Consider the following 15,209-nt stretch of genomic DNA (forward strand, 5'->3'; position numbering starts at 1 on the left):
AAAAAAAATATTTAAAACTGGATATACCAAAAAATGTTGATGTATTGTAATCGCTTCCTGCAAGGACTTTTACAGGCTTTTCCCAAATCACGGAAGAAACGTCGACGCAGCGGTATAGTAGCAGATAATCAGGCAAGTCTTATTTAAATAAACTCCTGGTGCACTTACAAACTTTCTAATGCCTCGTATATTTTTTCTTTTTCACACGGCCAAATTTCCGTCAAGGACACTGAAAGACCGGGGTACACGAAACTTGGTGGGCATGTAACCCCACATGGATAGCATGGAACCATCGTTTTTCGTTTTGATCTGTAGCCCCCCCACTGGACTGGACCCCCGAAAGGAGGGTAGGGCAGACACAGTTTTCTGTGAATATCTCCAGAACCGTAGGGTTTAGGAGGACCACCTTTTTTTGTATGTTGATCTCAAGGGGCCATGTCAACCCATTCCATAACCACTCATTTCATGTATAGCGCCACCTAGTTAAACACAAAAAAGTAAAAATTAGGTGTTGTAATCGCAGGTATCTGTGACCTAACAAAGTCAAAACTGCACGAAATTGGAAGTGTAGGATCATTATGACACCCTCTGAATGCACGCCAAGTTTCGTGGAATTCCGTTCATGCGGGGCCTCACAATAAATGAATTTATGTTACTATACACCAACTGGCCTGTGGTGGCCGGAGACAGTTTTCTGTGAATATCTCGAGAACCGTAGGGCCTAGGAGGACCACCTTTTGTATGTTGGTCTTAAGGGGCCATGTCAACCCATCCCATTACCACATTTTTCATGTATAGCGCCACCTAGTTAAAAATTAAAAAGCAAAAAATTAGGTGTTTTCATCACAATATCTCTGGCTGACATGGTCAAAACTGCACGAAATTGAAAGTGTAGGATCATTATGACATCCTCCAAATGCATGCCAAGTTTCGTGAACTTCCGTTCATGGGGGGCCTTACAATAAAATAATTTATGTGTACATTTAGTGACCGTACACCAACAAAGTTTTCTGTGAATATCTTGAGAACCGTAGGGCCTAGGATGACCAATTTTTTGTGTATGTTTTGTGTATGTTTCCCTCCCGGGGTCATGTTAACCCATTCCATATGCACACATGTGCATAAACAGATACGCACGCACACACATACATTCACAGTAATCATATGTATGACACATACTCACACAGTAGACATATGTACGCATGCATGCACATGCACACACACACACACACACAAACACACAAACAAACAAATCCATGTGCTTTATCGTTACCTTTTTCCACAGTTTGAAATAGCATAATGCACAATTTCTCCAGCGAGGGGGAAATATTGCCAAGTTTCCCTTTAATGGAATTGTGGTTGTAATATTGGCTTGATGTGGTCCTAAAATTGCAATCCTCCAAATCTCATAGAACATTATGCAGCTGTTTCCGTGCTGATAGCAAAACCTTTAGGGATTTTTAGGCCTATTCTGCCTTAGGTGTTTGCCATCATAGTGTTAACATAATAGGCTAATCCACTTCATTGCAAGGGAAAATGTAGAAAGATAACAACGTCAGCACGAACTATTCTTCGAGAGAACAATTTCAGTCATCTCGAGCACACGTTGAACTTTTCAAGATTCTTTTTTGCATAGGCCTACTTATTCTAATACCCAGAAAAATATTCTCTCATGTGAACCCTTGCAGGTAATACAACAACTGTCACAATGCCTCTTTATACCTGCATATACCTGCATATACACCTGCTCTTGGGTGCTCCTTGTTGGTGCCCCCACACACTTTGCACAAATAGGCTGACACCAGACATAATTTCACTGCATTTCTTACTTCCAGTAACTATATGCATGTAACAATAAACTTCCTTGTATCCTTGTATCCTTGTATACCTCAAGAGGCGTTACCCTTACAACAGTGCCATCATCTGGATCTTAAGTTTCGGTTTCTGTCTTCTATGCGGTTGCGGTTGGTTTGTAGCTGGTAGATCCGAGGGGAAGACTCAGTGGTGGCATATCGTAAACAAGAATTTGAAAACAAAAGCAGAGAGAAAAAAATTCAAGGCCAGAATATGGAGTGTTAAGTCGGTTTATCCTAACTCTACAACGATTCTTCAAAAACGTAACACCTTCCAGAATATCTGTTGTTAAGTGGGGAAGGCGGAAGAAGTCCTCGATAGCCTACGTTTTGTGAATTCTTGCAGGCAATGGCGTGTTTTGGCAACAATGAGGTAAATATATATATATCAACGTCATTGTTTCTCTGTTGCGGAACTTGAAAATCTGAAACTACACAAACGTTAGCTAACTTAAACTTTTGGAAATTGTGCACTCTAAAACATACGCTATCGTCGTCCGCAGTCAGTCATAGCAATAAGTCAGTCTTCAACAACTGGAGAGTTATGCATTCCTCGCTATGATTCCTCGTAGACAATGCACAATAGCGATGGTACCATTAGATCCTAATTTCTAGTTCTATCAGCCTTTTGTATATAGACATGTGGGTTGGTGTTCCTCTGGTAGACTGGCACTATCTAGGAAGGGGCTGGTGTTTTATGAACCTCTCCAAGATGTTTAGGCTATGTTGTCTAATGTTGTGTTGAGTCATTTGAAATTGGGGCAGTCTATACATGTTGCTTATTAGGTTGGCTTGGCCTGCCTTAGTACCATTTTTTAGCGCTTTAGTGTCACTAAGAATAAAATAGCCTGGCCATCATCCTGGTTAAACATAGACAGCTGTGATTAACATTGGCTGTATAGCCTACTATAGCCGAGGCTACTACCACAGTAGTCTACCGCCAGATAGCTTTCACAAAACTTGAATTGCAACAAAACCCTTTTAACGTTTTTTTTTTTTTTTACAAATATTTAAATCAAAAAAAGCAATGCCATGTCTGCTAACATAATTTGTTTTTGTTTACAGAAAAGGACTGAATGGACTCCACTGGAGGAGAGAAGTGTCACAGACATACCTTGGCTCATCTTTTTCATTTTGTTTTGCATTGGCATGGTGAGTGTCAGGTTTATCAGCTGATTTTGATATACTGCATTATATCACCACACAATCAACTGTTTGATTTTTCAGATCTTAAATATTTAAACAATAGTCATATTTAATCATGGTCCTTTGCTCATGCTGGTTTTGTGTACTTTGTGTATACTAGGTTATAATAACTGGATTATCAATTGCCATGGGTGGTACATCCAGACTGGTAAAGGGATATGACAGCTATGGGAACATATGTGGGCAAAACAACAGCAAGACTTTAGACATTCCTCAAAATGGAGGGGATTTCACACAGAGAAAGTGAGTCATCTGTTTCACCTTTCTGTTGTAGCAAATACTAGGTATACAGATATGTAGGCATCCAAGACACAATGTTACAAGACATGAATATGGCTATAGTGAGCTTTGGATTCAGCTGTTTTGTTATTAGTTTTACTCAAAACTTTTACTCAAACTCACTTTTAGTGCATACTGTTTGAAAACCTGCACAATTTTCCTTTCATCTGTCTTTACTGAAATACAAAATATAGTTATGCATCTTTTTCTTAACTGTAGGATATTCAGTATGAGATGGTGTATCCAAGTGCCCTTATTGAAATAATAATCTTCATTGGAACCCTGTAGGTTTGTGTTCTTCCTGGAGCCCTGTAAGATTGACCTTGTTAATAGGAAGATGAAGTCAATAGCTCTGTGTGTGTCAAAATGCCCAGAAGAGGAACTAAAAACCCTTGAGGATGTCAGAAAGTTTGCAATTATGAATGGTGAGGACCACAAAATCTGCTGTATCTTTTGATGTAGTTTTGTTTAAAGCTGTGACTTCAGTATTCAGTCCATGTCAGTTCAGCACTGTGTTGTAAACATTTGATTTTTATTTCTAGGGTCAAAACTTTGTAGATATGACATAGAGCATTCCTCTTACCCCAGCCATCCTGACAAAGCAACCGGCTGTCCACAACTGCCTGTTAAGCCCAGGTATGGTACAGAAGACTGCATACATGTTGTACGATTCTCCCCACATTATTAAATCAATAATGCAACTGTCTGCAGCTTACCTTTTACTGAGTAGAGAGAGCTTTCTGCCATGTCTTACTGGTCTGAGCTTGATTGCACATTAAAACCCATTACTGTCCACGGAGGACTTAATTTATTTATATATACCATAATTTAATGCATTTCTTAGTCTAGTTTTGCCATTTTGCAGAACTTTGGGATTTCCCTATGGGGTTTTTAATATAAATACAATATTTTTTAAATCTAATCCTTACATTTCATTGCACTGTATCTTGAAACCTATGTAAAAGCAACTGCATTTCAACAAATGTGGGTGAAAGGGAGGACAATAAAATGTTTCAGAGATATTGACCTGGCTTTAAAAAAGGATTTAAAGGCATCCTAGTTTTTTACCTTAGTAGAACAGCTTCAAAGTAATTTTGAAAGTAGCCTAAACAAACCAGCCTGGCAACTTTGCTCTCCCCCTACCCGTTTTACAAAAATGGTGCAAAAGCCTAGTATTTGTGGGGGCAGCCGTGGCCTACTGGTTAGCGCTTCGGACTTGAAACCGGAGGGTTGCCGGTTCGAACCCCTACCAGTAGGCACGGCTGAAGTGCCCTTGAGCAAAGCACCTAACCCCATCACTGCTCCCCGAACACCGCTGTTGTTGCAGGCAGCTCACTGCGCTCACTGCGGATTAGTGTGTGCTTCACCTCACTGTGTGTTTCACTAATTCACGGATTGGGATAAATGCAGAGACCAAATTTCCCTCACGGGATCAAAAGAGTATATATACTTATACTTATTTGTGGTCGACATAGCCCTTTGGAGATTATCTTTGCCGGTTCCTATCTTTCGGCTTGTAAACAAATCCACACGTTGTTGCACATCCACTACCATGTGCAAGCCGTGAGGGCATTGAATGACTTTTTTTTATCCCCAGAAGAATAGCATATAAAATGGCTCTAAGGTCTGCACAATGGCAATACTGAAGAAAACATGTATATTATAGTCCGAAACTCGGTAATGGAGCTACATTTCTAATCAAGTCTAAATGGTCCTAAAACCAAATAGAAAATTATTGTTTATAATTAATTCTTCTCTGGGCCTATGTGGGGTGTAAATGCATGACATCTTTTGACCATGTGATCACAGGAACGTGCATTTCCACCTGTGTTTTTAGAAATACTGAAAACAGTATGACAATAGAAATGGCTGTATGTCAGAAACGACAAGGATTTACAGCATAATTGTACCGGTGGTGGTACTGTTGGAGTCAGAAGTAGAATTTTAAGAATATGTTACTTGTCCTGTAACAGAATCCGTTACTTCGGTGTAAATCTAATATTCATCATCATATCAAATGATTGTTGAACTTAATTTTGTGATTTTTTTTAAATCTCAACTTTGTCCACTGATGCCATGATAAATATGAACAATCATATTTTTTTTTATTTTGTTTTTATGTGTAGCTTGTTCCAAGAGGCATTACATCAAATTTCATGTTCCTGCCTCTTGCAGAAAAAAAAACTAAGGGTGCCTTTCCTTAGTATACGTTTTTTTTAATAATATTTCATATTTTTTTAATAATCATTAGCCACATATGGTTTAAGGTCTGAACTAAGGGAACTACCTGAACTTGAACTAAAATGTTGTTTTCCTTGAATTTCCCCTTGGGGATTAATAAAGTATCTATCTATCTATCTATCAATGTTTTGAGCTTGATTTAAAGAGTGAGTATGTGACAAATAAAATGGCCCTTTGTTAAATGATTATATCTACCTCTGCAGCAAGGCTCGGCTCAACCGCTGTGTCCCAGTTGATGTCAGCTGCTACGCCCAGTTTGCTCAGGCCCTAGTCAACTCCGTCAGTGAGAACGTGTTCCAGAGGATTGCCGCCGGCGTCATGGCCTCAAAGGAGATCATCTTTGGACTCTGCATGCTCTCAATAGGTATGGCCATCAACTAGGCTAGTGGTCTACCAGTAGAGCACCGTGCAACTGTTTACATGGATTAATAGTATCAAATATGGATGTTAACATGAATTTTTGTTTTACATGGATTAATGGTATCAAATATTTTTCACCTTATTACATATTGGTCTTTATTTATTATGGAGAGATGTGCAGTGAATATGGTGCTTGTCTTTTGCTCTCCACAGTTCTCTCAGGGATTCTTATGGTGGTGATCAGATACATCTCTGCCGTACTGGTGATGATTCTCACAGTACTCGTAGTCTTGGGCTCCATCGGTATGATCAGCAAAAGTCTTTCTGCATCTGTTATCACTTTGTATTCCTTTCTATCTTGAAAAATATAGATTAGAATTCTCAAAATTAAGATTGTTCCGTATCGTTCATCTTGGTCCGGTGTGAAGGGAAATCCTTTTCTCCTTCTGTTTCAGCTGGCACTGGTGTTTTATGGTGGTTGTATGTAGACCTTAAGAAGTCTACTAATTCCACCTCACCTGTTGAACAAGCGATAGCTCAAGGCAACACCCAGGGTCTCCTTGCCTATGCAATCACAGCCACAGTGTTTACGGTAAAACTTTCCAAATATCATTTCGATGTAGATTCACCTATAGAGTAACCTGCTTGTTAGGAATGAAGGCATGTTTAGACTAGTACATTTTAAATGCTTAAAAGTACAAAATATTAAGAAGTTAGAAAATAGAAAAAGTAGGTTAAATTTGTTCACATCTACTATCATTTATCTATTTGAGTTAGCATGTTTAACAAAGCAGTCATTTTTGCATTTATACAATAATGAAAGTAAAGTAAAGACAGAGTGCTGTCGGCAAATGTTATATTACTCTAAGGCTCAGGATGGTCTTTTTCCAGGTGGTGCTCCTGCTGTTGATTGTCTTCCTGAGGAAGCGAGTGGCTCTTACCATTGCCTTGTTCCATGTGGCAGGGAATGTCTTCACTCATATACCTTTGCTAGCCTTGCAGCCAGTGTGGACGTGTATGTCCCTTTTGCTTTTTTGGGTGTGTTGGCTTGGGGTGCTCCTGTCTCTAGGAACTTCAGGTAAGATGTTAGCCTGGGTGAACCCAGACAAATCTACGAGTGCATTTGATTTTGCTCACCAATCTTAATTTAGATTTGAGAATCCAAACGTCCGTATGTCGGTCTGTCTCTATCTTAGCGGTATCTCAAAAACACCTCAAGCATGTGCTTCAATTTGATACAAATGTTCAATTAGACTCAAAGACGAACTGATTAGATTTTGGGGGTCAAAGTTCAAGGTCATTGTGACCACAAGTACTGTTTGTTTTGAAGAGTGGGTGCGCACATCCAAAGTAAAGTTTTTCTGCAGGTGCCAGACAATAGTATCAGACAGTAGAAAAAAAGTGTGGTCTGCACACTGCAACTGCTCCAAAATATAAACTTTATTCATTTAAAAGCAACGTTTCGATCAGCATATGCCTGACGAAGATCCAAGGGGATCGAAACGTTGCTTTTAAATGAATAAAGTTTATATTTTGGAGCAGTTGCAGTGTGCAGACCACACTTTTTTTTTTTCACAAGTACTGTTGGTCCCATTTCCGTGAACCTATATTTCAAGGATGCCTTGAGGCACATTCTTCAATTTGGCATGCTTCCACACAAGGAGTTGCCTTTGCAATTAGCTAATTTGGAGGAGTTGAAATTATGATTTTGATTCAAAATTGATTAATTGTGTAGTAGGCCTAGTAGGCAGCAGTCAACTAGCTGTGGATAAAATTGGTAAAGGCTAAATGGGCTAGACATTCCTATGTATGGAAGTACTTCACTGAAAATGAGATCTGAACAGCTGTACTAAGCATCTGCTCTAGATGACCATATAGATATGAAACACTTGCTTCCAACATCTACTACTAGCAGTAATGTTAGCACCAGCACTGTACTCAGTCAACTAATAAAAATCGTGAAATCCTTAGCAGTAAGATGAATCTGAGATTAGTGACACTATTATGGTGCCACCCCACCAGTCATAGCCCTCTCGTCTCCACAGGAAGCCCTGTGTTGAATACAGACACACAAACGGTGGAGTTCAAGCTGGCTGAGCCGCTGCAGTACATGGTCTGGTACCATGCCGTGGGCCTCATCTGGGTCAGTGAGTTCATCCTGGCCTGCCAGCAAATGACTGTGGCTGGCGCTGTGGTCACCTACTACTTCACCAGGTAAGGGACATGGCATCTCAAGGAAAAGAGGTCTACTGAGGCATAAATGTAATTGTAATAACGATCACAAAAATGAACTAATTAATCAGTTTTGCAGTGATTTATCACGATTAATTGCACAAATGCAAACACACTTTTAGCTTTGAACACAGATTCTGCACAGAACAATACGGCTAATAGATTTCCAACTAGATGTACCGCATAGCGGTACAAAATATGACCACTGCTCAGTCCTGTACATCCTCTCCCGCTTGTCATGATTGTTAATTTGTCTCCATCTCCTACTCAACCCCCTACTCTTGCAACTTTTGTGTGTGCTTGTATGTGCGTGCCTGTGTGTGTGTGTGCCTGTGTGCTTGCATGTGTGTGTATGTCAGTTTGTCTCCATGTCCTATAGAGCCTGACCGATATGGGATTTTGAAGAGTGATAACCTACCAATATTTCAATATTTGAGTTTTTTCAAAAACTGATAACCGATATATCGGCCGATAGTCATTTTAACAAACACAATGTAAAAATGTTCTCCCATAACAAGGTTCTAATCAAGGTGGGACATTATGTATTTGAATAGGCCTAACTATCTAGTTTCCTAATGAAAAGCTCTTCATAAACAGCAATTTATTTGTTTAAAAAATAAAAGAGAGTATAGAATAGAAAGAATAAGAATAAAATAGGTCTTTGTTCTGTGATGATTGCCATAAACTACATTGTGAGCAGTTTATACTTGCAGTGCCCGTTCAAACATGCTATTCCTGTAGAAAACCTATAGCCCAATTGCATGCCCGCAGGTAGGCATGCTTTAAAAATAAGATGATAGGGAAAAACATCATTCCAGCTAAGCTCATTCAATAATGAATATATTATAATACATTAGCCTTTAATAAATGTTCAGTGAACAGACTTTAGGCATGGCTTCATGTGACATTTTTTACAGATCAAAATGATATAAGCCTAACAGCTATTTTCAGTTAAGGCTTTATTTATTGTTAAGCCTATTGAATAACTTCAGGATAGAGATGACAAACCATTTTGTGGAATGATGCATCATATGAAATTTGCAACGATGTGACTTAAAAACGGTCTCTGATAAGCAGTATAAGTGACATCTCGCTCTGTCTGCCAATCATTGTCTGTCTGTGTGGCATTCTGAAACATACTATTAGCTTATCGCGTTTCAATTTGGGACTTTGCAGCTGGAATTGTCGTTTTTTTTATTAAAAGTCTCAAGTCCAAAATAGCCTGGGCTATTCCCATTGTCAGTTTATTGCACATTTTTTCGTCGTTTTGAAGACACTGCATACCCGTTTTTGTTGGCGTGTTGTTGCGAAATCTGCGGAATCATTTTATGCAAGCAAACTGCATACAAGGAGCCTTAATTGTTAGCTCAGATGCTCACATTTATTTTGTGTAGACTTTTTGGTGGACTATGGGCGAGTCATGAGCAGAAAACCCTATTTAGCAAGCAGAAATGTCCTAGCCTGATGTTTAGAGTGCATCGTAGACACAGGTGCCCTGTATATCTTCCATCAGCAAACCATTGCATTAGCGAACGTTAGTGCGACCGGGGATTGTTGACCAAAAATTCAGGAAGTAGATGACTGAAGAAAAGAAAGAAGAAAAATACTTTGACAATCCATATATAACCGCTACGATAGCGGCGGCCATAATAAAACCATTAAGATCATTGACTCTTGGCTTGAAAGGCATATTTTGTATGCACATTAACAAACCCCAGACCAATGAGTGCCAGTTGATTGCCAGTTTTTTGTAGTATAAAACTGCCATTTCACCTATACTGTGCAGGAACAAGTCTCAGCTGCCTGTGATGCCAATCCTGACCTCAGTCCTAAGGTTGGCACGCTACCACTTGGGCACTGTGGCCAAAGGGGCCTTCATCATCACTTTGGTGGAGATTCCACGCCTCATCCTCACCTACATCCACACCCAGCTTAAAGGGAAAGTGAGTTAACGTGAGAGGGCAGGAGTGTTCAGTAGAAATTGCTCTACAAAGACAAATGTTAACCATGCATTGTCAAATTGCATTTTGTAGGAAAATGCTTGTGCTCGCTGTATGCTCAAAGCATGCATATGCTGTCTGTGGTGTCTTAAGAAGTGCCTTCAGTACTTGAACCAAGTAAGTGCTATTTGTTCACTCGTGTTGATGCATAATGCATACTTTTATAATCAGGGAGCGCTCCTAGACAATTGAAAAATGTGCAAAAACATATTTTCATTATTTTTTCAAAACTTTGATGACTTAAAATGTACAAAAATAACTGGTTGAACTTATTTAACAGAGGCTATACCTCTATGCATCAAAGTAACCAGCAGACTTAGCAACAATGAACAGAATTTCCAGTTACACATTATACATACTTCTCTCTGACACGTTTTCTCTGGCACCTGTTATAACATATTTTGGATTGTGTGCACCCGTTTGCAAAAATATATGTATTCGAAATTACTCATCATGAATACCGAAATGTAACATGCATGCCAAATTAGTTGTACTATTTGTAAGTACTCTAGTTTTAAATTCCATTATTTTTTTATCACTTGTAGAACGCATATACAGCCACTGCCATCAACAGTACAAGTTTCTGCACATCTGCCCAAGATGCATTTATTATCATGGTGGAGAATGTTGTTCGTGTGGCTGTCATTAATACCGTGGGGACCTTCATCCTCTTCCTTGGAAAGGTATTGTAATGGGGTAAATTATAAAATGTGAGGAGTGTTGAGGCAAATGTATCTACCTCTAATTTCATATCCAATGCCTATATGAATTGTTAATGTGGGTAGAATGTATTGAATGTGTTGTCTATTTATAATGAAAATATAAACCACTGACGTCTAATTTAGGGTCTTTATATTGTTGCAGGTGCTGGTTGTGTCATGCACAGCTTTTGTGGGTGTCCTTACTCTGAGGTACCAGCAAGAATACACAGTGTGGGTAGTACCCGTGATTATTGCCTGTCTATTTGCCTACTTGGTTGCCCACTGCTTCCTGTCAGTCTATGACATGGTGGTGGATGTGCTCTTCCTCTGCTTTGCCATCGACTCCAAGTACAATGATGGGAGTCGTGGCAAAGAGTACTATATGGAGAAGGCTCTCATGGTGAGTGGGGGAGAATGGGACATATGGAGATATATCTGTTACCAAGCGGAGACTTGACAAGCATGCGAGTTCTGTGTGAATGACTGAGGGTGTTCTTTACTCGTATAGGAGTTTGTAGAGAACAGCCGTAAGGCAATGGAGCGGGGTGCCTCAGGTGGCAGCAAAGAACTGACACCAATGGTGAGTAATGTTTCCCAATTACATTTATCATGCCATAGTCTTAGGCATCGAATCACTTTTCGTTAATAAATTAAACATGTATCGTATACTCATCTGATTCTGTTCTCAATTTTAGGCACGTAGAGGTAGGTAGGTTTGGCTGGACCTGATGAAACAAATGACACCGCAACACACCTCAATCCTTGATGCCATTTTCTAATGCACCCTTTAATATCCTGAAACTGTCAGTGTGTTGCATTCCAGATTAAATGGTTTGACATGTTCTAATGCCAAATGCAGCCTTTAATGTCCTGAAACAGTCATAGTGTGTTGCACTCGAAGCGAAATGTTTTACTTGACTGCCTTAACTTTTTATTCATTTTTTGTATCAGAAAAGTGTTTATAGATATGTGTTAAATTGTTCTACTTACTGGAGTGTTTGTTCAAAGTTATTAAAAGCTATTGATTATATTTTAAAACATCCATGACTTTCTTTAACACATATTCTTTAACATCTTTAACACACTTTAACATATTTAGTCTACAGGTAAACTGCAATCGTAAATTTCAGTTTCTTCAACTGACCACTAGAGGGCAGCATAACCCTTTTCTACTCAGAGCCGGATATAGAGCTATATACGGCTCTGTTTCTACTTAGATCCGCAGCTAGAAATGTTCAACTCTGTTTTTATCACTCACCATGTGTTATGCACTCAGACTCAAAATGTCTATAGTCACTACAAGTTCTAGGAAACACAAATTTATTTATTTGTTGTTACAACTATTAGTAAAAGCGTTCATCATAAACAGAACAAACTAACTTTATGCAGTATTACTCTGCAATACAACAGCTTCAAATACTTGAAAACATAATTACAGCTCTTACGAAGTACTGTAGGACAACAAGAGTCCGGTAAATACAGAATAGTGTAACACGGATAACAATGAAAATGAGCTCTGTACTGAACTGAGGTCAGACTGTGAAGTGGCATTTCAGATGCTCCTTCAGTTTGGGTATGGTGGCTTGTTCCTTTTCACACACATGGCAACGCAGAGGCAGCTTCAACAGCTCCGCCATCCCTTCCTTCACGCTCACTTTTCCATGATGCTCCAGCATGGTGATTACTTCTGATGACACAAAAGAATTACAAGTCAGAACAAGCTGCAATCATTCGATTGCTGGAGGCAGACCATTACCAGGATGTATATGTTATGTATATGGCTGGGGTGATATATCTGGATGAATAGCATCTGTGAGTACATAGTAAAGATTCCAATCCGTGTGTTTGACCATCTTACCTTGAGATTCAATGAAGTAATCTGTAGTGAACGAATTCCAGTGTTTTTTGTTTTTCAAGGATGGCGAGTCAAAATCTTGGCTGATGACATGAAGATGGACATGGCTGCAAAACATGAAAGGACATGATCAATGAAAAGTTAATATTACAGCCTCATTAATGACATTTTGTATTGCTCAGTCCAACCCACTTTTGCCACTTGAGCCAGAAATGAAACAAGGGTTTTTTAGCATAGAAAAGAGTGAGAGGACCCTGAGGAGCAATGTGCAGAATTTCATTCAAGGTATTGCCTACTGGAATAAAATTACAGACCACACATTAAATGTTAAGTAACTGGTCAGTGAGAGAGTCTGACAGATGGGTCAAATATGTTGCTGTTACAGAGATTAGGATTCACTGCAATAGTTGTGTACAAAAACATTTAAACTAACACTGACAAATAAATATAGTACAAGGCATACTTTTACAGTACCCTCCAGAATTATTGGCACCTCTGCTAAAGTTGACTAAAAACCGGTATAAAAAATAATCTGTTGGTGATTTATTTTAATCTCACAATGAAATAAATTAGGGAAAAAAAATCAACCTTGAAGGAAAGCAAATTTATTTTGAGAAAAAGGAAAATCTCAAAGAAATAAATATTTTTAACAAAAACACACAATTATTGCTCACAATTATTGGCACCCCTGAAAATCTTATATACAAAACCTAACAGAAGCATTTTCCTATATATACAGCACTGACCATGTAAAAAGTATGCGTATTTGCATGTCACCTCATGCTGGGGATGGCATGGTAGCCCAGGCGAAAGCTAAGCTGAATAGCTGGACACTGCTCCACCATCTTCTGGCCCACACCCTGCATGTGCACCAGCAAGTCCCTGTGCTCAGCTCGGAGGGCCTTGAGGTTGGGGATGGACTCCCAGGGCAGCACAAGCCAGTGGTACCGCGCCTTTGGGTACTTGTCCTTAATGACGACCACGCGGTCATCCTTATAGACCTACGGGAAGAAGAGGGGCTGCTTCAGTGAGTCTTGTTCATGACACTGACACATCAATACTGAGTGTCAAAATGACACGCATACCTGCATTTTTGGGTCCTGCATTGACGCCTTTAAGCCCTGACTCCAGTGGCCTCCACCTTCCTGTAATCAATGGCTTTCATAAAGATTACACTGAAAACAATGCAAATGCCCTGTGACAACTTGATAAATATTCTTCAGTGGCATAGACCTTGCTGTTAGGAATGCATGCTTCTCACCATATGGGCATTGGAATGCTCAGGCTTTTTTAGGGTAAGGGCAGCACTTGATCCTCCAGACTGGCCTGGGCCTTTGGCTGCATGTACATGCAGGGTAGTATCCTGCACTGTGTGCTCAAGTGTTGGTTGTTTATTTCTGTGAGCCCCATCATGGGCAGCCTCTCCTGATTCCTCGTGTTGGTGGGGTCTTTTGGAGCCTTTACTACTGTTCTTGCTAGACAGGCCGGAAGAGTCCTCCTTGAAACATGCAGTGTATGGATAAAGCTGGTTGACCAAGCAAAGACGCTGTTTAGTCCTCATTTTCACCTGGCAGCAGAGGTAGGCGAAACATTGGACACCAAGGAAATGAACAAATCTGTATCCAGGTCCCAGCATTGTAATGATTCAATGACAAATTCAGAAGAATTGTATTAGGACATTTCTGTTGGACAAGTTTTAATGTATGAATGCATTTTTGCATTTCTACCTGGTTTCCTCTTCCAATGACTGCCATATCAACACTGCTAGGATTGACGCCCAACTATCCAAAATATCGAGAGAGAAAAGTTCAGGTTTTGTTCAGTTCACCACCAAACCATTTTTTTATGATAATTGACGGGGTCTGTAGTTTTACTACCGTTTTACTGCACTGACCTGTTTTACAATGATGTATCCCTTGTTGTGGTCTGCCTTCAGCTCAACTGTGAGAAGACACAGTTCAAGACACAATTCAAGCGTTCCATCTTCCAACTCCGGCCAGTATAAAGCCAGGCTAGGCAAATGTAACAAGGTCTACTCAACAATCTGTCCGTGGTCTAAAGTATCTTACCTTGTTCCCTTGAGCATTTCTGGTCTTTTATTTTCGTCTCCGGCCCTCGACCCAAAAACACTGCTTCCAGGTGGGGTAACTTGATTGGTTTATGACTGTCATCCTCACTTACTAACCAACACGAGGGCATTCCTTATGTAGTATGTTGCATACGTTTGTTTGCAACTCACTGAACTTGCCGCAATGGAAAGAACTTAGCTACATTAGCTAGCTATCACAATATTACAGGCGTTACAATAAGGTATCCTTTTTTATTTTTTTGTACAAGATTCTATAGTTAACCAACTCTGGTTATCAACCGTCTTTGGTACAGAGAATGTCTAGTACAGCCAAAGCAGAAAGATTGTTCCAGATTGCTGTTACAAGTTACAAGCAAGAGGGTCTGGTGTCCCTTTGTTATGATGCACTTCCTG

At 39.7% G+C, this 15,209-nt stretch overlaps 2 protein-coding genes across 5 annotated transcripts; one reads left to right on the forward strand and one right to left on the reverse strand.

The window, feature by feature from the left end:
* Positions 1–1,923: 1,923 nt before the first annotated feature.
* LOC125303848 (choline transporter-like protein 1) lies at positions 1,924–11,902 on the forward strand. Its single transcript, XM_048257794.1, has 16 exons — positions 1,924–2,226; positions 2,919–3,005; positions 3,160–3,302; positions 3,627–3,763; positions 3,881–3,974; positions 5,783–5,943; positions 6,153–6,242; positions 6,395–6,531; positions 6,831–7,017; positions 7,985–8,153; positions 9,958–10,114; positions 10,205–10,288; positions 10,717–10,854; positions 11,036–11,272; positions 11,381–11,452; positions 11,568–11,902. The coding sequence occupies exons 1-16, from the start codon at positions 2,203–2,205 to the stop codon at positions 11,583–11,585; spliced, it is 1,935 nt and encodes a 644-aa protein (XP_048113751.1). The 5' UTR covers positions 1,924–2,202; the 3' UTR covers positions 11,586–11,902.
* A 273-nt stretch (positions 11,903–12,175) lies between these two features.
* aptx (aprataxin) lies at positions 12,176–15,204 on the reverse strand. 4 transcript variants are annotated; one of them, XM_048257858.1, is made up of 8 exons: positions 14,797–15,204; positions 14,622–14,668; positions 14,455–14,508; positions 13,989–14,225; positions 13,813–13,872; positions 13,505–13,728; positions 12,731–12,834; positions 12,176–12,559 (listed from the first exon to the last, which is right to left on the reverse strand). In XM_048257858.1, exons 1-8 carry the CDS (start codon positions 14,924–14,926, stop codon positions 12,405–12,407), a joined length of 1,011 nt encoding a protein of 336 aa, XP_048113815.1. In that variant the 5' UTR covers positions 14,927–15,204; the 3' UTR covers positions 12,176–12,404. The 4 variants fall into 4 exon arrangements, with proteins under 4 accessions (XP_048113815.1, XP_048113808.1, XP_048113799.1 ...); XM_048257851.1 differs by having other exon boundaries at positions 13,989–14,252; XM_048257842.1 differs by having other exon boundaries at positions 13,989–14,294.
* Between the last annotated feature and the right edge of the window lie 5 nt (positions 15,205–15,209).

This window comes from Alosa alosa, chromosome 1 (genome assembly GCF_017589495.1).
Source record: "Alosa alosa isolate M-15738 ecotype Scorff River chromosome 1, AALO_Geno_1.1, whole genome shotgun sequence".
NCBI classification, from domain to species: Eukaryota; Metazoa; Chordata; class Actinopteri; order Clupeiformes; family Clupeidae; genus Alosa; species Alosa alosa.